The sequence below is a fragment of the Erpetoichthys calabaricus genome, chromosome 6, assembly GCF_900747795.2.
Source record: "Erpetoichthys calabaricus chromosome 6, fErpCal1.3, whole genome shotgun sequence".
Lineage (NCBI taxonomy): Eukaryota > Metazoa > Chordata > Cladistia > Polypteriformes > Polypteridae > Erpetoichthys > Erpetoichthys calabaricus.
This window is the reverse complement of record NC_041399.2, coordinates 3,600,684-3,624,877: the sequence shown is the minus strand read 5'-3', so window position 1 is coordinate 3,624,877 and position 24,194 is coordinate 3,600,684. Positions and strand designations below refer to the sequence as shown.

Here is a 24,194-nt window from a genome sequence, read left to right as displayed (position 1 = left end):
CAACAGGGCTGCACCAAACTCCAACTCCCATGAAGCCCTGCAGGAATCTGAGGCACCGCTGCAACCCAGGGTGGCTGCCATCTAGTGTCCAGGGGGACGTATTGGGTCTCCCATGCTTGCTCCCCCAGAACATATGCTGAAGGGGTGTCCCCCGGCCGTCCGCCACACAACATTTAAGTAACAAAAAATAACAGTTCTGATCAATAAAAATGAAAAACTAGAAGAGCAGGGTTGAAAAACTGATCTATGCCCTGACTGAACCGTTCAGAAAGCCACCTTCTGCTTTAAAGACGGCCACAAGTCTGCTTTCATTTGTCTCCTTCAACTTTGCCCACCTTCACCTGGGTATGTATGCCCATGGCTCCCAGGTTCAGTCGAATTCTGTGGTGAGCAGTGATGGTCTACTCTCTTCAAGTCCATCCACGGATTTTCTCTTTAAGTCAAGGCTTTGATTTGGCCACTCAAGGACATTCATTTTCCTAAACTTTAAGCCTTTGCATTATCCCTTGGCGTGTTTTGGGTGGTACATTTAGGGTTGTTGTGCCCATCTTCAGTTGTCTGTCAAAGGGCTGCAGGTTTTCCACAAAAACTTGGGTGTAATTGGTAGCATCCATTTTCCAATCAATCCCGACCAATCAACCGATCCTCACACACCCCAGCAAAATAATGTTCTCATCATGATGCTATGGTGTGCTTTGGGTGGTATGCTGTGTTTAATTTTTCACAAACATAACACTTGGAGTTCAGTCCAGAAAATTCAATCTTGGTCTCATCTGACCAGAAAACGTTTGACCATGTAGCATCAGATCTTTCAAGTGTTCATTAGCAAAGTGCCAACAAGACTCAGAAGAAGCTCTCTCTTGCCATCCTGCCACACAGATGGTTGTCACATGTACAGACTCACCAATCTCAGCCATGAACACTTGGAAGTCCATCAAAGCTGCCATTGGCTTCTTGGCTCAATATCATCCTGGCCGAGGGACAGTCTGATCAAGTCAACATATCGATGGTGTCACTCTTTAACAACACTCTGAATAGCACTCAGAGGGATCATTAAAGCTTTCGATATCCATTTCCTTCTTGGATACTTTGGAAATTTTTGACATTTTATGATTTTAAACCCTTGGTCCCATTTCTGGGCCTATGCAGGCCAGAAGCCTGCCATTAAGGTTTGGGACGAGGCTGTCTATGGTGAGGGATATTCAGAGGTTCCAGACCTGTAAAGAAGGAAAGTTTTGCTTTTGTTAACTTTGAGGCCTATCTGCCATTTTTGAGGTAGGCTGTGGCAGGAAATGCAACATATATTTTATTTAGATACGTCATCATCACCATTTCTATTCTACGTTGAATTTCTTCACGGCTAACGTTGTAGTTACAAATCAGTGCACCGAGATACACAAGATTCTCTGCTACTTCCCAAGCCTGCAAATATTATGTTCCGCTGATGATTAATTTTACAATCAATAATCATCACATCGGCTTTCTAATTGCCTAACATTTGATTTTTTCACTTTGTTGACTGTTTGTTAACTTTCGACATTCAAAATGTCATCTGTTCAGGGTATGTCTGACTGTGTATTCCTCATATACACTAATGAATGTTTCATCTTAAATTTAATGATTTTGTAGTTATTCCTACTTACTTTGTGATGGAAAGTGCTATATAGAAAAACAACTGACAGGTCTGATTTACATATGTCACACACGTGTGAGTAGGAGGCAGCTCAAGGGCTTACGTAATGGCAATACCACATCCGACCAGGGGGCGGCGGGGTGCACTAACTGTCTTTCTCAGTTCCCTGCAGACCTTTCCCGAGAAATCCTGCCAGGTTCCAGTACCTCAGAAGATGACACTTCCGGGTCCGGCCCCCTCGATGACATCACTTCCTATATGGGCCTTTAAAGCCGCCATCTTACCACCAAAGAATCAGTTCTGTTTTGGACTCAGTATTGTGAACATCTCTGTCACTTTCAAAACCTTTTGCAGTCAGGGATATTATACGGGTGGCTGGCCCAAACCTTTTTATGATGTCTGGTCTGTGTTTTTATCACACATAGCATTCGTCATTACTCCGCAATGTGCCTTTTGATGCTGCGGATTGTGAAAGTTGATAAATAAAATAAAAACGGGCTGCTTTGTGTGTTATTCTTTACTCTACTGCCTGGTTCAGCAGTTTCTACTACTATGAAAGGTGACCATGAAATTGAAGAATCGTTGATTTGATTAATCTTGTGTTGTATATTTTATATGGAGAGGAAGCGTATGCCGTGCATGAATGGCTCACTGTTGGAGTTTCTTCTTAGTCAATCCTTACTTTCTATCACATCCTTTAAATCATGATTTTTCACCAATATTCATACACTGATTTTGAATTTAAAGAGACTTTGTGTGAGTGGAAGCTTTGCTTTGGTAGACTTTGGTGAATCTCTTTGTGTAAAGGACCTGCTGTACCTTTCATATTCTGTTTAGTCACACAAAGTAAGAAAGATGTCTGTCATGGTTAGATTTGTGAACCTGCATGGCCAAGGAGCCAACCCCCTAAGTCAGAGATTCTCTGTACCTTACACAAATAGGGTGTCTTCTTCTTCTTCTTCTTCTGCTGTCTCAGTCTTCTATATGGATCATCAGAAGTGTGGCTGGTCTCGATGTGAACTGGTGCCTTCATCAATGCCATAGTGAATATTCAAAGGCTCTGGTCTCCTAGCTAGTAAGGTTGATTCGGCCTTGATGGTGTCCTTGGATATCCGACTTCTCCTGGCTATCCCTGCTTAGCCAACCTTGGATCAACTGGGAGTAGAGTAGAGGACTTGCTTTGAGTTGGGGTCAACATTTTCATGCGGTGGCCTGTCCACTGGTCATGGATTCAAAGTTGTCCATCTTTGTCTTGTGAGGCTGCTGGAACTGGACCAGTGATCCTCCCAATGGATATACAGAGTCTGACAGTGGGGCTGCTGGAATATCACAAGAGTTTTGAGGTGACAACCAAAGGCAACATAGATATCGCTTAGATAGAGAAAGAAAATAAAGGAAAAGCAGGTAATGTAAATCACAAAATTCCGAACAGGCACACCAGGACATATTTCTGTGCATTTAATAATAGTTACCATCAATGTTAAAAGTGACACTCAGTATACAATATTTTCTATTCCCTAATATTTCTCCTAACACTAGAAACACACATTTTTGTTCCATAATTTCTGCTCAGTGTAAAACAGCAAAGTTTTTTCAGAGGTTTATCAGAATATTTTATGTTAGTAACGGCTTAGCGGTGTTCTCCGGGCAGTGTCCATTATTACAGTAAGTGAAAATAATACAACAAGTAGTAGAAAATGCAGATTGCATAAATTAAACATTTGAAGCTACTCAAGCAAGCGTGAGTACAAACTGCAAGAGAGAACACTGGCATCGCAGAATCCTGTCTTGAGAGTTGAAACATTTTTACATACAAATTATTTTTCTGCTCCTTTTCATGTTGAGGTACTGAAACAGATAAAAAGGCACATGCAAGACGCTTCGATTCCAACATGGTGACTTCCTTTACTTATTCTTCGCTGCCAGAGGCTTGCGACTTATCTTCTTTGACTTGTCGTTGTTCTTTTTGGGAGGTTCTGGGTTTGCCTGCAAATGTCTTCCATACAAACTGCAATGAAAAGAGGAAAAAAAAAGGTTTACGAATGAACTGCAATACGCAGTAAAGGTTTGGTGTATTAAACATTCATGTTTTCTACTTTCGTGCTGTTTCTTAGGAAGGACTGACTGTATCAGAACAATTATGAGATAAATGGGCCATTTGGTCCACCATAGTTTGCCAATCTCTATTCACATAACCCAATAGCACTGCACAACAAAGTTTTCGCCTCTTGAACACTGATAGGTGTTTCTTATAGATTTTTGGGTGCTGATCACGAATATCACATCAACATTTACCCATCACGTACCATTTCAGTTTTGTCCTGATTTTTTCTTCTATTTGTATCCAAACATTTTCGCTCCAGATGTGACTTATCAACAACGGTTTGTGCAGCCTGGGCATGTCCAGCCATGGAATCAGAGGTCAGGTTGGAAGCTGTTCTGTGGAAGTTGACATCCTGGGCAGGTCTGAAGGAGCTTGATGCTCTCAGCATGCTATACAGGTGACTTGCATACAGCGATCCTGCTCATTTGGTTAATATCGATAGTCAGTGTGTATGCAGAGTATCAGTATAGTAAAGTATAGTATCTGTAGCAATAGAACAGTAAGTAAAGCTTGATGCTATAGACGTTTTGGTGTCTCGTCAATGTCATAACAGCCGTGATACATTCTGCTATATCTGTGTGTGGCGAATATACACTTGCACCTCAGAGACGTTGGATGACTGCTCTTGTGAAGGAAGCTTATCATCTGTATTTCGGCTGGTGATCAAGACAAGGAATGGGCACCTCACATTTGCTGTGCGACATGTGCTGCCAGTCTGAGAGCCTGGCTCAGAGGCACTCGAAAGACAATGCTGTTTGCTGTTCCGATGATATAGCAAGAACAGAAAGACCATGTGACGTTACTTCTGTTTGACTAATGTGTCTGGTTTCCCTGCCAAAAACAAGTCGTCAATTGAATCTCCTAATCTGCCTTCAGCAATGAGACCCGTGCCACATGGTGACAGTCTTCCAATTCCGAAACCACCAGAGGATTGGACTTTAGACGAACCAGATGAAGAAACTGCAATGCAGGGTACTGACAGTGACATTGACCCGGATTTTGAACCGTGCTCATCAGGCGATCCACATCTGATAACACAGTCCGAATTGAACGATTTGGTCAGAGATTTGGGTCTGTCAAAAGCAAAAGCCGAGCTGCTGGGTTCGAGACTGCAGGAATGGTGTTTGCTGTCACCAGGTATGACAATGTCTGTGTTTTGAGGCCGACATCATGATATAACCACATTTTTTGCACAAGTCAACAGTCTCTGTTTCTGTTGTGACATTGAAGTATTGTTCTTGGCCTTGGGTTGTGATCACAACAGAAGAGTGGCATCTCTTCATTATTTCGTCAATGTTAAGCCTGAAAGCTGTTCTGCTACACGATGGCAACGTTTATCCTTCAGTACCTGTTGGCTATGCAGCACACATGAAAGAAACGTATGAGAATATGGAACTGTTGTGAAGCACGTCCAGTAGAGCAGATACAACTGGAATATCTGTGGAGATCTTAAAGTCGTTGCTCTGTTACTAGGACTGCAGCTCAGCTCTACAAAGTACTGTTGTCTCATCTGTGAATGGGACAGCCATGCCAAAGAGTCGCACTATTCTAGACAGAACTGGCCACTCCGTAAAAAGTTAGTTCCAGGACAGAAAAATGTGGCACATGAATCGCTTGTCGACCCGGCAAAGATATTTTTGCCTACTCTTCACATAAAACTGGGACTCATGAAAGCACTGAACAAGGAAGGCAAAGGTTTTCGTTATTTAAGACAGATGTTCCCAAGAATAACTGATGTCAAGATCAAAGAGGGCATTTTTGTTGGCCCCCAGATCAGACAGGTTATGAGTGACAAGCGGTTTAAAGATCTGTTAGTTGGGCCGGAAAAAAATTGCCTGGAAAGCCTTCAAAGACGTTGTTGACAATTTTCTGGGGAATTACAGAGCCCCAAACTCCATTCAGCTGGTAGACAAACTTCTCAAAGCATACAAGACAATGAAGTGCAACATGTCACTCGAGATTCATTTCCTCCACTTAAACTTGGACTTCTTCCCCGCAAATCTTGGTGCTGTCAGTGACGGACACGGTGAAAGGTTTCACCAGGACATTGCTACGATGGAGAGACGATACCAGGGCAACTGGAATCTGTCAATGCTTGCTGACTACTGTTGGACACTGCAACGTGATGCGCTAGACATTGAATACAAAAGAAAATCAGGAGCAAAACACTTTTAATTCTGTTGAATTTAACAGCTTATGCGAAACATAAATGTGACTAAATATGTTACTGTCAGTAAACATATAAATGTGCAATAAAACCAAAACTATATTTGCGCATACCCAATAGGTATCTGTCACAATCAGCAAAAACTTTTCAGGAAGCAAGACGTTTCAAAAAAATTGTTGAGCAGTGTAGTCAAGTCATCCAATCATATGCTCACAATGTCCTGGACACATGCACTTTTACTAAAATACTATTAAATAAGTAATTTCTAGAAAATGCACGTGAACAAAAATGAAAAACCTGAGCATATGACTTGAAGACCCACCTCCCAGCCTCATTCATTGGTTAGGAGTCTAGCCCAGTAACAGCTTATTCATTGGCTAACATTGAGTTTCATGAGATGGCAACAAGAAATGGCACTAAAAAATAAGCACAACTACAAATTAAAAGTTAAAACCAAGTGAAAGCATATTCACTCACTTTAAACTGTGCAGGTCTGAGATGCTTTAACAGTTCACCTGTGCAATTTCACAGACGACCATTAAATAATTCCCAGATACTCCAGTTTTTGATGCGACTGCAAACGCACCAATGGGAGGTGGACCTACAGTTCAAATGCTCGTTTGTGTCTCAGCACATTCCATTTTTGTCACAGGAGCATTTTCTGTTGTTTATTTGACAATATTAAGGTACAGAACAAAAGTGTTTGGGAGGTCGTAAGAATATGACTGGACAACTTGCCATCTGGATTATGTGACACAAGTAATATGAAATTTTTTGTGGATGTTTTTAATATTTTTTTTCTGTTCTCCTGCGTTGATCATCATTGTGGAAAAAAATGGAAGATGCTAGAATAGGAAAATATTTTGCTAGTTATGTATAAATCATGTAGGGATATAAATGTGCAATACAGGACATACTGTAAATATCACCTATACTCGTTATTATAAACTCACCGTGAGATGGCTCTTGAGGGTGCAGTTTACTGGTTTGGCTTTTCATATGCACAGGTATTGTTTAACAGGATTGTTTAGTCAATCAAAGGCGGAGTGGTGGCTCTGAGGCTAGGGATCTGCACTGGCAATCGGGAGGATGCCGGTTCGAATCCCGTAAATGCCAATAGGGACTCTGCACTGTTGGGCCATTGAGCAAGGCCCTTAACCTGCAATTGCTGACGGCTTTGAGTAGTGAGAAAAGTGCCATATAAATGCAAAGAATTATTATTATAATTATTAATGTTGGTGGTTTTATTACCTTTATCTTGCATGTTAGGCTTACTGGCCTATAGTTGCTTGGCTCTGCCCTGTCACCCTTTTTATATAATGGGATGATATTTGCCATTTTCCAGTCCTTCAGAATCTCTCCAGTGTGCAGTGATTTCCTAAAAATATGCATCAAGGGTTTATATCTGCACTCGCTAGCCTCCTTAAGACTTCGAGGATAAATATTATCTGGCCCTGGTGATTTGTTTGATTTCATCTTATTTATTCTGAGCAGCACTTCTCCCTCTACAATTTCCACATTCCTCAGTACCTCCTTAGTAGTCCCTGTTACTGCTCTGAGGTTATCCACTTGCTCACTTGTAAACACCTCAGAAAAATGTAACTTTAGGGTGTCCGCTATTTCATTGTCTGTATCTTTTAATTCTCCTTTACTATTCCTGACTTCAACGCGCAAGTCGGTATCGATCACGACACATGGAAAGGCGTGCTGGGACACTTTGGCTACGGCTCAATGAATGAAAGAGGGGAAAGACTTCTCCAATTTTGCAGGCTCAACAAACTGAACATCATGAACACCTGGTTCAACCACAAGCCATCAAGGAAATGGACATGGAGCTCACCTGGAGATCGAACTCAGCAGATGATCGACTACATCATGATCGATCAGAGATGGCGTAGCTGTGCCCATAACACACGCAGCTTCCCAAGCGCAATAGTACCGAATGTGCACAACGATCATAACCTTGTGATGGGCAACTTCAAGTTAAGATTCAACATCCAAAAAAGAACGGTCACAAAGAAGGTGGATATCGAACGACTGCAAATACCCGAAGTCAAAGAAAGTTATAAGATTGAACTAAAAAATCGTTTTGAAGCGCTTTGCGGTCTAGTTGAAGAAACGAACGTGGACGAAGCACTGGAGGCCGTCGACACGATTAAGAGAACAGCGGAGGAGGTAATTGGCCTTAAGAGATACAGAAAGGCCCCATGGATCAGTGACGAAGTGCTCGACCTGTCTGACCAACGACGAGCTGTGAAGGCAATGAAGAACAATAATCCACAGGATGAGAATTTGAAACAACTATACTCACAGCTCAAGATCATCATAGACAAAAAGGTTGAGGAGTGCCGAGACGATTGGTTTAACAGACAGTGCTGCGAGGCAGAGGAAGCAAGCCGAAAAAACGATATGCGCACTCTCTTTCAAAAGGTCAAAACGCTCAAGAAAGGAGTCAAGCTGAATGAAAGGTGCAACAACATCAGAGACAAGGATGGCAACCTGCTCACCAAGGACATCGACATTCTTAAGCGATGGTACGAATACGGTAGAGGCCTCTATAATGCAAACATTGAAACGGATGGTGACGTTCTTGAACAATTATGGCCTAATTGCAAGAGAGAGGAAGAAGAGCCAGACCTTCTTGAAAGCGAAGTACGAGCAGCCATTACGAAGATCAAGACACGGAAAGCTCCTGGTATCGACGACATTGAAGGAGAGCTAATCAAAAGCGGCGGAAGAGCAATGGTTCAAATCATGCACAAGATCTGCAACAAGATATGGGACACAGAAAAATTTCCGACGCTCTGGACTAAGTCTCTTGTAGTTACCATTCCAAAAAAAGGGGACTCCACCAAATGCGAGAACTACCGCACGATAAGCCTTATCTGTCACGCAAGTAAGATCATCTTGGAGATTATCAGGAGCCGGATGAAGAACGCAATAGAAGTGCAAATGGCGGAGGAGCAAGCCGGATTCAGGTCAGGACGAGGTACAATTGAGCAGATCTTCTCACTCAGACTGTTATGCGAAAAGTATCTCTCACTACAGGATAAAGAGCTTTACTTGATTTTCATCGACTTCAAGAAAGCATTCGACCGAGTGTGGCACCAAGGCCTCTGGAAAGTACTACATCACTATGGCATACACCCAAAGCTGATCAGTCTGATGGAGAACCTGTACAAGCGAACGCAGAGCGCCATAAGAGTCGGAAGAGATGTGACAGATTGGTTCCAACTAGCAATCGGAGTACGCCAAGGCTGCATATTGTCGCCGGATCTCTTCAACATCTATCTAGAGCACATTATGCGGGAGGCACTCGACGGACTAGAAAGCAAAGGAGCATGCGTGAATGGCAGAACGATTACCAACCTTCGTTTTGCTGACGACATCGGTCTTATAACTGAACTCCGCAGTCACGCACAACTCCTACTAAATAAGGTGGAAAGCGTCAGTTCAAGATACGGACAAGAGATAAGCGACACCAAGACAGTATGGATGCTGCTGAGCTCGAAGCCTGAGCAAGAAACGAAGAATAGAGTTGAAGAGGGCATGTTGCTCAGAGGAAAGAAACTGCAGCATGAAGACAGTTTTAAGTATTTAGGATCGACCTTAACCATAACGTGTGACAGCTCGAAAGACATCAGAACGAGAACAGCCATAGCCTTAAGTTCAATGAGTGACCTGGACAGCATCTGGAAGAACAAGAATATCAACAAGATAACCAAGATGAGACTATACAACTCGCTTATAGTACCGATTGCCTTGTACGGATGCGAAACGTGGACTCTTAGAAGTGCTGAAGAAAGACAACTGCTCGTGTTCGAGATGGCAGCGCTCAGAAAGATACTTGGAGTACGCATCATAGACAAGATGAGAAACGAAGACATCAGGAAGGCCCTCAACCAGACAGAAACGATAGTGCAACGAGTGCATGAACGACAACATAAGTGGCTAGGTCATGTACTCCGGATGGACAAGAACAGGATTGCTAACATCACACTACATGGAAGAGTGGACGGAACCAACAAGAGAGGGCGCCCAAGAACGACATGGGTGTCGGCAGCACTCTCAAGATATGACATGGGACTGCAAGATATAACGCGGACGGCCCAAGACAGAGATCTCTGGCGTTTGATGTCTCCTCATGCTAGAGCCCACGTCGACGTGCAATTACAGCACTGAGATATGGTGAAGAAGAAGAAGAAGATTCCTGATGCACTTCACCTCCTCCTTGACTGTTCTTTTACTACTAAAATACTGTAAGAATCTCTTAGGGTTGTCTTTCGCCTTATCTGCTATATTCCTCTCCAACTGTCTTTTAGCCTCCCTGATATCCTTCATAATGGTTGCCCTCATGTTCTCATATGCTCTACCATTCACTTTGCAGTCATTAGTCTTATGTACCTTATAAAGCAGTTTTTTTCCTTTTGCAACTTCTTTTTTAAATCTTTATTAATCCACTGTGGAGTTTTCTTTTTTAATTTCCTATTAATTCCAAATTTAGGTATGTATCTGTCCTGCATTACATGTCAAACATTGTTAGATCTGTTCCACTGCTCCTTGACTGTCTCCACACTTAACAGCTTATCCCAGTGTTTCCTACTTGGACTTTGTCGCATCTGCTCAAATTTGCCCTACCAAAGTTAAATTTAACAATCTTAGTCTTTGCAGTTCAATTTGACAATTTTAGTCTTTGCTGTGTATAATGTGTACGTTCATATAAGGTGTCTTTTATGTCCACAATGGTCATTTCTGGTATCAGAATCAGAAAATTTTATTAATCCCAAAGGAAATTACTTATGCTACAACTTAACAACAGACAAGGGACATGTTACACTAAGAGCAAGTATAAAAATAACCATATAAATATAATAAAGTATAATAAATGTAAGTATCAGACTAAAGTACAGAGTGTTGCACCTTAAGTTAATATTGCACATTTTGAGAACAAATAAGGTTATTCTCATGTGAAGAGCAGACAATTACTGCACAAGAACAGATAGTAGGTTGCACATTTCAAGTACCTGAAAAAATGTTCTGTGGAACCTCGGGTCACGACCGTAATTCGTTCCAAAACTCTGGTCACAACCCGATTTTGTCGTGACCCGAAGTAATTTCCCCCACAGGATTGTATGTAAATACAATTAATCCGTTCCGGACCGTATGAACTGTATGTAAATACATATTTTTTTAAGATTTTTAAACACAAAAATAGTTAATTATACCATAGAATGCACAGTGTAATAGTAAACTAAATGTAAAAACATTGAATAACACTGAGAACCTTGAACAGAGAAAACTAACACTGCAAGAGTTCACGTTACAGCCTTACGAAACGCTCGCTGTAAACACTTTCTTTTTTTTTTTTTAATGAGTTTTAAGCACAGGGAAAAAAATGAAAATTTGAAAAATCCTTAATTTAAACAAAAACTAACCATAAACAACCAAGAAAAGTAACATTGATGACTTTGATTTATGCGGGGACGATTCCAGTTCGGCGCGAAGATGATTCTTTATGTTGTCAGTTCGCACACTTCTCGATGCTCCGGGATTTTTCGGGTGATTTTCTATGTTATAAACTTAATAAGTTATAGCATAATGAAAATTGCATAATTAGATCTGGAGCACCCTATACTGTACAGGGAGAGACTGAACACGTGTGTAAATCACCAGTGCGTACGAACCGAAAGGGAAACAAAATAGAGCACAAAGAGTTCACAGGGAATGCACAAGGAGAGACTGAACACGTGCAGAAACCATCGGTGCGTATGAACCGGAAGGGAAGGGAAACTGGTTTGTTCGTCACCCAAGTGTGTGGTCGTGAACAGATGCAAAAGTTTGGCAAACGTTTTGGTCATAACCCGATTTGTACGTGTTCAGAGACGTTCGTGACCTGAGGTTCCACTGTACCTGGATATCCCATAAAGAAGTAGGGTAAAGTGTGGGCGAGTGACCGGAAAAGGAGTTCTAGAGTCCGATGGCTGTGGGGAGGAAGGATTTTCTGTGACGTTCAGTGCAGCACTTGATGCTAGTCAGTCTACTGCTGAAAATGCTCCTCTTGTCCAACCACAACACTATGAAGTGGGTGATTAGCATTTTAAATAACAGACCAAAGCCTATACAACATTCTCTGATCTGCCACAGTTTCCAAGTTGTCCAGTTTCTCTCCTATCACAGAGGAAGCCTTCTGAATTAGTTTGTTTAGTCTCCTCATGTCTGCCACTGTCATGCTGCTCCCCCAGCATGCCACAGCAAAGAAAATGGCACTGGCCACCACGCTGTTATAGAACATCCGTAGCATAGTGTTGCTGACACTAAAAGATCTGAGCTTGCATAGGAAATACAGCCTACTTTGACCCTTCTTGTATATAGTCAGCGAGTTCCTGGACCAGTCTAGCTTATTGCTCATATGCACCCCTAGATACTTGTACTCCTCAACGATCTCCACCTCCATACCCTTAATAGACAGGGGAGTGGCTGGAGATCGCGATCTTCTTAAATCAACTACCAGTTCTTTAGTTTTACTGGTGTTGATCTGCAGTTGATTCAGCTCACACCAGTCAACAAACCTGTCCACTACTTTCCTGTATTCCGTCTCGTCTCCATGTCTGATACTACCAACTATTGCAGAGTCATCAGAGAATTTCTGCACATGGCAGCCCTCTGTGTTGTAACTAAAATCTGTAGTGTACAGGGTGAAGAGGAGTGGTGACAGAACTGTCCCTTGTGGAGCACCAGTGCTACATAGTACAGTGTCAGACACAGAGCCCTATCATCTTATTATGGGGAAATACACAGAATCTATTAATAAGATTTCATGGATATTTAAAAGATACAAATTCTAATGTGAGTCAGGACTGATGGTAGTTTCCAAAATATGAGAGTAGTTACAAACTATATAAAGAAACTGGTCTCTGGCTAAAACAGTGTGTGATTGACTGATTGATTGATTTATTTATTTAAGAAAATAGAAAATAGTAGAACCAAGACAAGAGAGTCAAAATTGTGATATTTTTTTATGCTGTTATTTGGACTGTTATTTGATTTCTGAAGTTTACTTTGTTTTATCTTTGGAGTCAGTTATCTATTTTGCTTCATGGATTGGAAAGAATATAAGCACTTTAAAAAATAAGCCTTTTTGTGTTCCTTGCACATTTCTGTGGATAAGCCATGATTGTTTTTTTGGAAATATTTTTATAAATATAACCTGGAGGGGCATGTTTTTGGGACATAGACCATAAATTGGTAAAAGGTGTAGGCGATGCTTAAGCAGCAGATCACGAGAACCATGAACCTCCGTTATATCAGAAACTTTGGTATCTCCATTTTTGCATGAAAAACATGAGACTGCAGATTTTTCTCAGCCATTGGTACAAAATACAAGGACATGAGGTAACTAACACATAAATATAAGTCACTTTTGGGTAGGGTATTCCTTCAAGCCAATTCTGCACCCATCTACACATTGCACCTTGAATTGCAGGTCATTTTTCTTTGACTACAAGCCTTTTATATAAATCACATTATATGACTGTATAGGTGCACTACTCCCAAATTAAACTATAATGAACAACTAATGTTTCCTCTGATTTAAAGAAACTGTTTAATTTCAAGTTACTTGACATAGAATTGCTAAATTAAAGCCCTTTAATCAGAATAATCAGTACTGAGTCATCAATATTACAATTTGATTCTACGTTTTAATCCTTTTTCATTTCAAACAGCTAAAAAATGCTATTGCAACAAACAATTATCTCTCAGCAGTCCTCCAAATGGAATTACAGAAAAAGTGAGATTCACAATAAAAGTGCTGGAAGGATGTCAGATGTCTTTTATGAAAATCTTTTGCAATTGCTTTTTTTCCACAAAGATTTGAACTTATTTAGGCAAACCCTATGACTATGAATGGGCTGCAGTGTTGAATGTGGTGATGCCTTCTCCTGCACCTTTAATCAGACCCCATTTTTTAAAGAGTGCACTTCTTTTACTGACTTCACTCGGACAACTCTAGTGAGCCCCGTAGCCCAAAAAGTATGAAGAATATAATGATTCCCAATTGAGAAACAAACTTATAATTCAAGGCCATAAATTCAAAGCAAATGATCTGCACCACTAATTAAGAAATAGTTTGAAAGAAATATTTAATGTAACAGAAAAAATGAACAACACTAATATAGCAAAGCTCCATGCAGCTGTGGCTTCCTCTTATACTTCTAACATATTAGGGGGTCATGTGTCTAAATCCATGCTAACTGCTCAATAATACTCTACCTCTTGCCATGCATTGTTTGATGAGCTGTTCCTTGCCCCCGTTAATATGCATGTGATGCACAAATAGCTTACTGGCCTATACATACCTGAATCAGCCCAAATATATTTTTACATAAAGGGACAACATTTGCTAGTTTCTAGTCTTTAGGAATTGTTAAGGGTTTCTATTTGTACTCACTGACCTCCTTAAGCACAGCCACATGAATGTTATCTGGTCCTGGTGATTTGTTTGACTTTAGCCTTTTTAATCCAATCTTTGTCTACAATTTTCAAATCACAAAGTACCTCTTGAGCAGTCCCTGTACATGCTGAGAAGTCGTCAATCCCTTCACAAGACAGAACTACTTCACCACTACACAGTTTACCTCTTCCATGACTTCTCCTTTAATACTGAGGTACTGAAACATCCATCATGGAGACAACCAGGCACTGCTCATCACTTGTCCAATACAGTCCCCACAGTGAAGCATGGCGGTGGCAGCATCATGCTGTGGGGGTGTTTTTCAGCAGCAGGGACAGGACGACTGGTTGCAATCGAGGGAAAGATGAATGCGGCCAAGTACAGGGATATCCTGGACAAAAACCTTCTCCAGAGTGCTAAGGACCTCAGACTGGGCCGAAGGTTTACCTTCCAACAAGACAATGACCCTAAGCACACAGCTAAAATAACGAAGGAGTGGCTTCATAACAACTCTGTGACTGTTCTTGAATGGCCCAGCCAGAGCCCTGACTTAAACCCAATTGAGCATCTCTGGAGAGACCTAAAAATGGCTGTCCACCAACGTTTACCATCCAACCTGACAGAACTGGAGAGGATCTGCAAGGAGGAATGGCAGAGGATCCCCAAATCCAGGTGTGAAAAACTTGTTGCATCTTTCCCAAGAAGACTCATGGCTGTATTAGCTCAAAAGGGTGCTTCTACTAAATACTGAGCAAAGGGTCTGAATACTTAGGACCATTTGATATTTCAGTTTTTCTTTTTTAAGAAATCTGCAACAATTTCAAAAATTCTTTTTTTTGTCTGTCAATATGGGGTGCTGTGTGTACATTAATGAGGGAAAAAAATAATTTAAATGATTTTAGCAAATGGCTGCAATATGACAAAGAGTGAAAAATTGAAGGGGGTCTGAATACTTTCCGTACCCACGGTATATATATATTATATGAGGGACATTCAAAAAGATTCCGCACTTTTATATTTTCGCTGGAAATGGTGAAGGTGGGAGGAGTAGTAATTGGTCGTGTCTGAGTGTGTCATGTGACTAGTTCTGTCTGGCAAGTCAGCTGCCCTTGCAGTTTAGTATAGGAGTTGTTACCCTGTGCTGATGATGGCTGCGAAACTTCTAAATTGCACCAAAGAGGAACAGCATTCTGTCAGACGCTTTTTGTGGGTGCCAGGCGCACAAATTCATCTCCGCTTGTGAGCTCAGTAGGGGGTTAAAGCTATCTCTCGTAGAGTCATCTAGGAGTGGATTGAAATGTTTGAAAATGACAATAGCAGTGTGACGGATGCAAAATGCTCTGGATGTCCAACTACAGCCACAACCCTGATGATGTGAAAGCAGCGGTGCATCAGTGGCTATGCGCTCAACTAAAAACATTTTTTGCTGATGGCATTAAAATGTTGGTACAACGCTGGGAAAATTGCATCGCAAAGGTAGGTGACTATGTAGAAAAGTGAGGTAATTTGTTTTTGAAATTCTTAATAGAGTTAAAAAAAAACTGCGGAAACTTTTTCAATGTCCCTCATATATAGAGATAGATATATAGTGTGGCGGACGGCTGGGGTGCCCCTTCGTTATATATTCAGGCGGAGCAGCTATGGACTGTGCAATACCACCCCCTGGATGCTAGATGGCCACCCCCCTAGGAATTGAAGTTGGATGCAGCCCCGTTGGGTCCCGCAGGTGCTGCCAGGGGGTGCTGCAGCTGGGACTCCTGAGCCCGTATGGGCAGCATATTCGCCACACCTGGAATTGCAGCTGGAACTCGGCAATCAACCACCTGGAGCACTTCCGGGTGGACTATAAAAGGGCCCAGCAACCACTACTCCGGGAGTCTGAGTCAGGATGAGGAGGACGAAGATTAGAGGAGGAGTGTGCTTGTGTGTTACTTGTGGGACTGTGTTGTGCCTGTGGGGATCACGGGGAAGACATGCCCAACAGGGGAAGAAAAATAAAAATTCTTGTTTTTTATAAGTGCCTCCAGTGTGAGTCTGTGTCAGGTCAGGCACCTATATAGTGCCTTTTACAATAGTCCTTACTATATTCAATTAGCAAAACTTGACAAAACCTGTCACATCCTCATAATGAATCCATTGCAAGTTTAAAGGAACTACAGTAATAATGCAAATACTAGCAAATACGAAGTTATTGTCTGTTTTTACCTGCATTATTATCAATCTTTAATATTGTTTTTTGTACCAGTATGCTGCTGCTGGAGTATATGAATTTCCCCTTGGGATTAAAAAGTATCTATCTATCTATCTATCTATCTATCTATCTATCTATCTATCTATCTATCTATCTATCTATCTATCTATCTATCTATCTATCTATCTATCTATCTATCTATCTATCTATCTATCTATCTATCTATCTTATAGTGCCTTTCACATTATCTATCTATCTATCTATCTATCTATCTATCTATCTATCTATCTATCTATCTATCTATCTATCTATCTATCTATCTATCTATCTATCTATCTATCTATCTATCTATCATATAGTGCCTTTCACATTATCTATCTATCTATCTAGCTGCCGTCTGGTCAGTGCCCATATCGGCCATTATACATACTCTACCACTTCTACTTCCTGCTCCTACACATTCACCTTAGCTTGTGTGTCTTTATCTATAGTGAATATTCCATTACTTCTATTTGCTTCTCAAGCTGTTTCTTTGTTGCTTTCTTCCTTTCTAACTTAAAGTTCTTGTGACTGAAAGTGCTCTTTACCTTGCTTGTCTCTTAGTGTGAACGGTTTTGCCTACTTGATCTCAATGATAACTAATTTCACTATTCTTTTCTTATTACTCCTTAATTACTTTAGTGGAAAACACAGTTATTTGCAGATACAACATTAGTTCCCTACACAGTTCCTGTCCATATCCTACAACCCTAACCCATGCACTGTTCAGCACAAGAATCCACACACTCCGGCTATATCCACATTAAACTCAGTTTTTGACTTTTGTCCATACCAGCTCAGTGGTTTTAACCCTCAAAAATTGTAAACTTTTGAAAACGCTTCCCAGAGTCATATATTTGTTAATAAAACATAGCAGTGTGAATATCTGCAAATGACCAGCTTAGAAAACACAGGCTTTACTCACACTTTGATTGGTTTAAACTTATTACACTGTCCTTCCTTGATTGGATCCAGCTCAAGATAACTCCTCATTACCTGATTGGTTCATGTTCATGGAAGAAAACCATACACCAAAACAGCAGATATAAAGGGGTGGACTTTCTATGGCACTTGTTGTGTTTCTTACCTACATGCAACTAAACTGTGCTATGTATGAGGTCTGCTAATTAAATAACGAGACTGTGTTTATATCTCTTAAACAAAGCAGTGAGAACTGCTTATAAGCCATGCAGGTTTAAACCTGTCCAAACCTGCACGACAAACGACAACACACTCTGCCGTTTAGCTGATTGTCAGTCACCATTTAATGCAGTTGTGTTTCCTCTTGTGTGCCGGAACGCTACCAAGTTTAAAAGATGAGAAACGTGTTCATTTGAAATATTTAGTAAAATTGAACAAAACACCAGCAGAATCTTTTCAAATGCTTACAGAGGCTTATGGGGAAGACTGTATGTCTCATGTGCGTGTGTTTTTCCTAAATTGAAATCGGTACTTAAAGGAACACGTTTTGAGTCAATGGATGCAGTAAAGAAGTAAAGAAGAAAATGTCAGATGTCTTGCAGCTGACAGAAACTGATCTGCTCCACGCCTTCGAACAGTGGAAACCAAGACTGCATCAGTGTGTAATTACGAATGGGGAGTTTATTGAAGGGGACAAGCATTAGAATTGTTATATAAATAAAATTGAGTTATTGTGTCAGTCTTGTTATTTAATAGACACACCTCGTACAGTTTGAATGCTGCATACATGCGCAAAAAGGCAAATAATTAAGCAGTCGCTACAGTTTTGCAATAAACCCCATGGCTGGCAGCATCACCATCAGTTCAAAGAAGACATTTCCTGTAACTGTTTCCTCAGAAGGGCGGAGTGGTGGCTCTGAGGCGAAGGATCTGCGCTGGTATCTCAAATGTTGCCGGTTCGAATCCTTGTCACTGCCAAAAGAGATCCTACTCTGCTGGGCCCTTAACCTTCAATTGCTCCAGGGGTGCTGTACAATGGCTGACCCTGCGCTCTGACCCCAAGGGGTATGCAAAAACAAACCAACTTCTAATACCAGAAATTGTATAAGGCGAAATAAAGAACAACAAAAAAAAGAAGTCTGCATGCCCACCGTAGGCACATGGCTATGTCATATGATTTTTCGGTCATATTGTAGGTGGATATGAAAACATCAGTGAAGACGGAGATTGTTTCGCGTTTTCTGTATCTGTTCCTGCATTTTGCCTTGAGAGTTGTTGCTTGGTCCCTTGGTGAAGAGCAAAGTCGAAAGTACGGTTGTGTTGTATTTCTGAGGTGGCCATGATAGACTGGCCATCGAGCTCTGTGAAGAGCATTCCTTGTGTTCTGTGTTACTTGTTGTGTTCACTCCCATTTTTTTGACAACCATTTCACGCCCAGACTATCCTTCTCTGAATTGCCTTTTCCAAGATTTCTTCCTTTTTTCCCCTACAAGTTTTTTTTGGAAGATTTTTCATGTCTTCTTAGCAGAGTTAAGGCTTGCTGTCATAAAACAGGGCCTGTTAAAGCCCATTGAGGCATTCCTTGTGTGATTTTGTGCTTTAAAAGAACTAAATTGTTGTCATTGTGGTTTAAAAGGAGTTTTTAAAAGAAAACGTAAGGTGGAGGTGGCCTTAGTAGCAATGCTCTTGCACAAATGGTTAAAAAACAAAATGAAAGAAAGAAAAAGAAAAAAACATTCAGGCTCGACCAAAGCAAAACGTTTTTAGGGGCAAGTGCTGTAATTTAATTAAACCTGTACACAGAAACACCACGCAGCTCACAGTCCACAAAGACAGAAGATGTTAGAATGTAGTACACGTACTGCATGTTAGTCAGGCAAAGCCAAGTGATAAGTGGGCTTTAGTTCAGTTTGTTGTCCACAAATGAGGGTCCATGCTTTGAAATATACCTGTTTCTACTGATTGATTGATTATTTATTTTCTGTACGCAAACTGTCTTCCCACCTCCATCCCTAACCACAGACTATTTAAAGATAAAATCTGACTTCAATTAGAACATTATTTTTTTATCAAAACAAAGTTTTTAGGATGCCTCAATTAGAAGGATGTGACTGTATTTACAGTATCGAATGTGAGCGATGTGCCTTCCTGTAGTACTCTGCACTTCTATTTATGTGCATGTCACACACATGCGATTAGGGGACAGTCAGCGGGCTCGATGGTGAGCAAAAGTACGAGATGGCAGTCTGAGACATGGCATTAACACTCTTATGTCCTTTTCTACAGAAAGACGCCCAAATAAAAAGCTTGTACCTCGACAAACGCACCAATCTCCTCATCTGTCCTCACAATGAAGAAATGCTCTTTTCCTGCTTCTTGGAATCACCTCATTTCCAGTCCCGTCCTGATGACTTCAGTTCCGACCTTTACCTTCTTACGTCATCCATGGCTCCCTCAATCTTTGTCACATCCGTTAATTTTATTTGTCCCTCTATAAAAGCTTTGTGACTCTGTTGAAATTTTGTCAAATTAGGGGACTCTGCCCCCTGCTCGCTTCGCTTGCCAACCCCTGGGTTTGGTTAACCGGATAAACAATTTAAAGAGATTGTTATTTTCAAGGGGAATTGTTACATATTCATTATTTTCACTTTTACTTTAAAACTTCAGTAAAAACAATATTTGGAATTAACTTTTCGTCAAGATCGTGTTGAATTTTGATTCCGTGTTTGGACTTACATCACGACAATGCAACGTATAACTGCCTGTGAGTGAATATCGTTTCTTTCTCTCTAATAAATAAACCGACTTTTTCGAATGTTTGTCCATGCTCTTTCTTCTTCGCTTAGTCGTTGACGTGTCACCTAGAATGTATAAAATTATTGTCCTGATAAAATTTATAAGAGCTGAGAGCGGAGGAAGAGTGTCTGCAAAAAGTCATTCACATGGCTGAGGTTAGATTGCTGTGATCTTGTTTGGAAATGGCTGTAAGTGCGGCGTGACTTGAAAGGATCTCATGTTAAAAGTCTCCGTCTCACGGGACTTCATTCCAAAAAGTCTCTCTGAAAGTCACGCCTCGTCTCCCAAGATTTTTTTTATTATAATAGAGAGATGTATCTGATTTTTGTTTTTTTCTTGACCTTGTTTTCAGCTACTGGAATGTACGACCAGTATACAGAGAGGATCCCCAACACTTAATCTGTCTCACCTGTTTATTTGACCACAGTGCACTTCTTTTACCTTAGCACTATACAGTATAGTAAGGGTCCAGGTGAAGTTCATTTTTCCATAAGCATCGGCGGAGTGTAATATGAATTTTGTTGGTAACACATACATGTAAATTAGCTCGGGTTATGTGAAGGAGAACTGCAGACAGACCCACAGTGGCGGAGTGGGCAGTAGATCTTACACTGGCATCTCTCTGTTTAGCTGAAGTAGGGGGAAAAAAAAAATTCTCAGAGGCAAAAGGAAAAACATCGACAATTACACAAATTGGGTTGAGCTGGAGAGACAGAGTGCCCGTTTCCAGCCGAGTGAGTTTCCTGCCTAACCAGAAAACCCAGGGGCACAATAATGTGACAAAGAGAAATGATGTCAGAGCCCTTCTTCGCTGTGCCGCTGTGATCGATGGCACTGGGCTAGCTACCCAGCCATCAATGCCACATTAATAAGTACCACTGATTAAATGTTGACAAAGTGGGCTATGATTAAGGTGGTGTGAACATAAGCCACAATGTAATAGACTGGGCTGTGTAATGGAAGCAAGCCAAATGCAGACTATAATTAAAATATGTCATTTAAAAAATAATTCTAATTACAACCTACTAAATGCCAGGAATGGCTTAGTCACAGCAAAGTTAACATTAAATATTTACCAGAGGCCAGCACTAAGACAGTCTTAATGGCTCTTGTGTGTATTTAAGAGCACGAGAAAGATTACCTTGCTGTGCTCTGCTTGCATAACGTACAAGGCCTTCACGTCAAGATGAAGACTCCTAAAACTCCCTCCTCCCTTTATAACAGTTACTCTAAATACATACTGAAATCTAGAACATTTTTCCAGGACCTAATAAGTCTTTCCACTTTAATAAAGGAATATGGGTCTGTGTGTCTGTCTGGCTACTATGCCTCTGTTATATGCCATTTGGTATGGTTCACAACACCAGTGCTAACGTTTGTGATGCGCCATCTGTTGGAATGACAAATGGAATGCATTTTATTATTGCATGCATTACAAAATAAATTCCAAAAGATGGTGCACTGCAAATGTGAATGTTGAATACACTGAGGTCTATGTTTAATTCTTAGATTTCAACCTGTCTAAGACCTTAATAAAAAGAAAAGTGTGTGTGCATCCATCCGGTTACTATGCCTCTGTTATATGCCATGTGATGTTGCATCTGTTGGAATGACAATTGCAATGCTTTTCATTACTGCATACATTACAAAATACATTCTAATACAGGTAGATTCAAGTACTTAGATGAGTACCACAGCTAATTTATAAATATAATTCTAAGGGATATCCATCTGTTACGCAAAAACTTGCAAATCACTGGCCCTTTATCTTGGTCTTTATCAAAACCTTATGATGTGATACGTGCTCCAGTAGCAAACAATTGGCCACACCTACAAAGTAATTGGGCCTCAGGTCATTCTCTCGGCAAATGGCGGCCGCACCTTGGTTGAGAGATAAAGAATAGCCGTGTAGGCACACACCAAAGCTGAAACGAAAAGGACTGTGGCAATATCTGCTAAGAGTGAAGCACATTGCACAGGCCAATCAGACATGATATATATGATATTCAGTCATATGAAAAAGTTTGTGAACCCCTCTCAGTCTACATAATAACTGACTCTCCTTTCAACAAATAAGATGACAGTGGTCTGTCTTTTCATTTCCTAGGAGTACTGCTGTGTTTTCCGAACAAAGATTTTTAGTGACGCAGTATTTAGTTGTATGAAATTAAACAAATGTGAAAAACTGGCTGTGCACAAATGTGGGTCCCCTTGTCATTGCGCTGATTTGAATGCCTGTCACTGCTCAATGCTGATTGGTGTGATGAGCTCGTTAAGCCTTGAACTTCATAGACCGGTGTGTCCAATCATGAGATATAAAGGTATTTAAGGTGGTCAATTACAAGTTGGGCTTCCTTCCCTTTGATTCTCCTCTGAAGAGTGACAGCATGGGATCCTCCAAGCAACTCTCCAAAGATCTGAAAACAAAGATTGTTGAGTCTCCTGGTTTAGGGGAAGGCCACAAAAAGCCATCTCAGAGGTTTAAACTGTCAGTTTCTGTAACTGTAAGGAATGGAATCAGGAAATGGAAGGCCACAGGCACAGTTGCTGTTAAACCCAGCAGGTCTGGCAGGCCAAGAGAAATACAGGAGCGGCATATGAGCAGGATTGTGAGAATGGTGACAGACAACCCACAGATCACCTCCAAAGACCTGCAAGAACATCTTGCTGCAGATGGTGCATCTGTACATCATTTTACAATTCAGCGCAGTTTGCACAAAGAACATCTGTTTGGCAGGGTGATGAGAAAGAAGCCCTTTCTGCACTCACGCCACAAACAGAGTCACTTGTTGTATGTCCAATGCTCATTTAGACAAGCCAGATTCATTTTGGAATAAAGTGCTTTGGACTGATGAGACACAAATTGAGTTATTTGGTCAGAACAAAAAGCACTTTGCATGGCGGAAGAAGAACACCGCATTCCAAGATAAACACCTGCTACCTACTGTCACATTTGGTGGAGGTCCCATCATGCTGTGGGGCTGTGTGGCTAGTTCAGGGACTGGGGCCCTTGTTAAAGTCGAGGGTCAGATGAATTCAACCCAATGTCAACAAATTCTTCAGGATAATGTTCAAGCATCAGTCACAAAGTTGAAGTTACGCAGGGGTTGGATATTCCAACAAGACAATGACCCAAAACACAGTTGGAAATCTACAAAGGCATTCATGCAGAGGGAGAAGTACAATGTTCTGGAATGGCCGTCACAGTCCCCTGACTTGAATATCATCGAAAATCTATGGGATGGTTTGAAGCAGGCTGTCCATCAAATTGAACTGACCTGGAGAGATTTTGTATGAAGAATGGTGAACAATACCTCCATCCAGATTCAGACACTCATCAGAGGCTATAGGAGGACAGCGTCTAGAGGACAAAAGGAGGCTCAACTAAGTATTGATGTCATATCTCTGTTGGGGGGCCCACATTTCTGCACCTATCTAATTTTGTTATGATGCATATTTTCTGTTAATCCAATAAACTTAATGTCACTGCTGAAATCCTACTGTGTCCATGAGGCATGTCAGAAATTAGAAGGAAGTTGCTACTTTGAAAGCTTAGCCAATGAGAAACAAAAATCCAAAGAATTAAGAGGGGTTCCCAAACGTCTTCATATGACTGTATGATATATTGATATTACTATCAAATGTAATAAATACGCTTCTAACTCTGTGCCTTTCTTATATGGTAATACTCAATCATCTGACCTGCCACATCCCACATTCTCCGTGAGGTATATTTCCTTCAGAGTGCTAAACTGTAAGTGTTCTACTGTTTTGCCATCAGGAGCGGCTGTCAAATAAGTAAAATAAAAAAACTAATAAGACACAGACATGTCTGAGGAAGCCATCTTAAGGGAAAAAGTGAATAAACTAATCACACAGAATGTTTTTCTC

At 40.9% G+C, this 24,194-nt stretch overlaps 1 protein-coding gene across 2 annotated transcripts in view; it reads right to left on the bottom strand.

Moving 5' to 3' along the window:
- Positions 1–3,076: 3,076 nt before the first annotated feature.
- rsu1 (Ras suppressor protein 1) overlaps positions 3,077–24,194 on the bottom strand; it is a 346,780-nt gene continuing 325,662 nt past the window's right edge. For both annotated transcript variants that reach the window (XM_028803367.2, XM_028803366.2), the window contains exon 9: positions 3,077–3,641. In XM_028803367.2, coding sequence (XP_028659200.1) covers positions 3,539–3,641 — 103 coding nt within the window. In that variant the 3' untranslated portion in view covers positions 3,077–3,538. The remainder of the gene's footprint in view (positions 3,642–24,194) is intronic.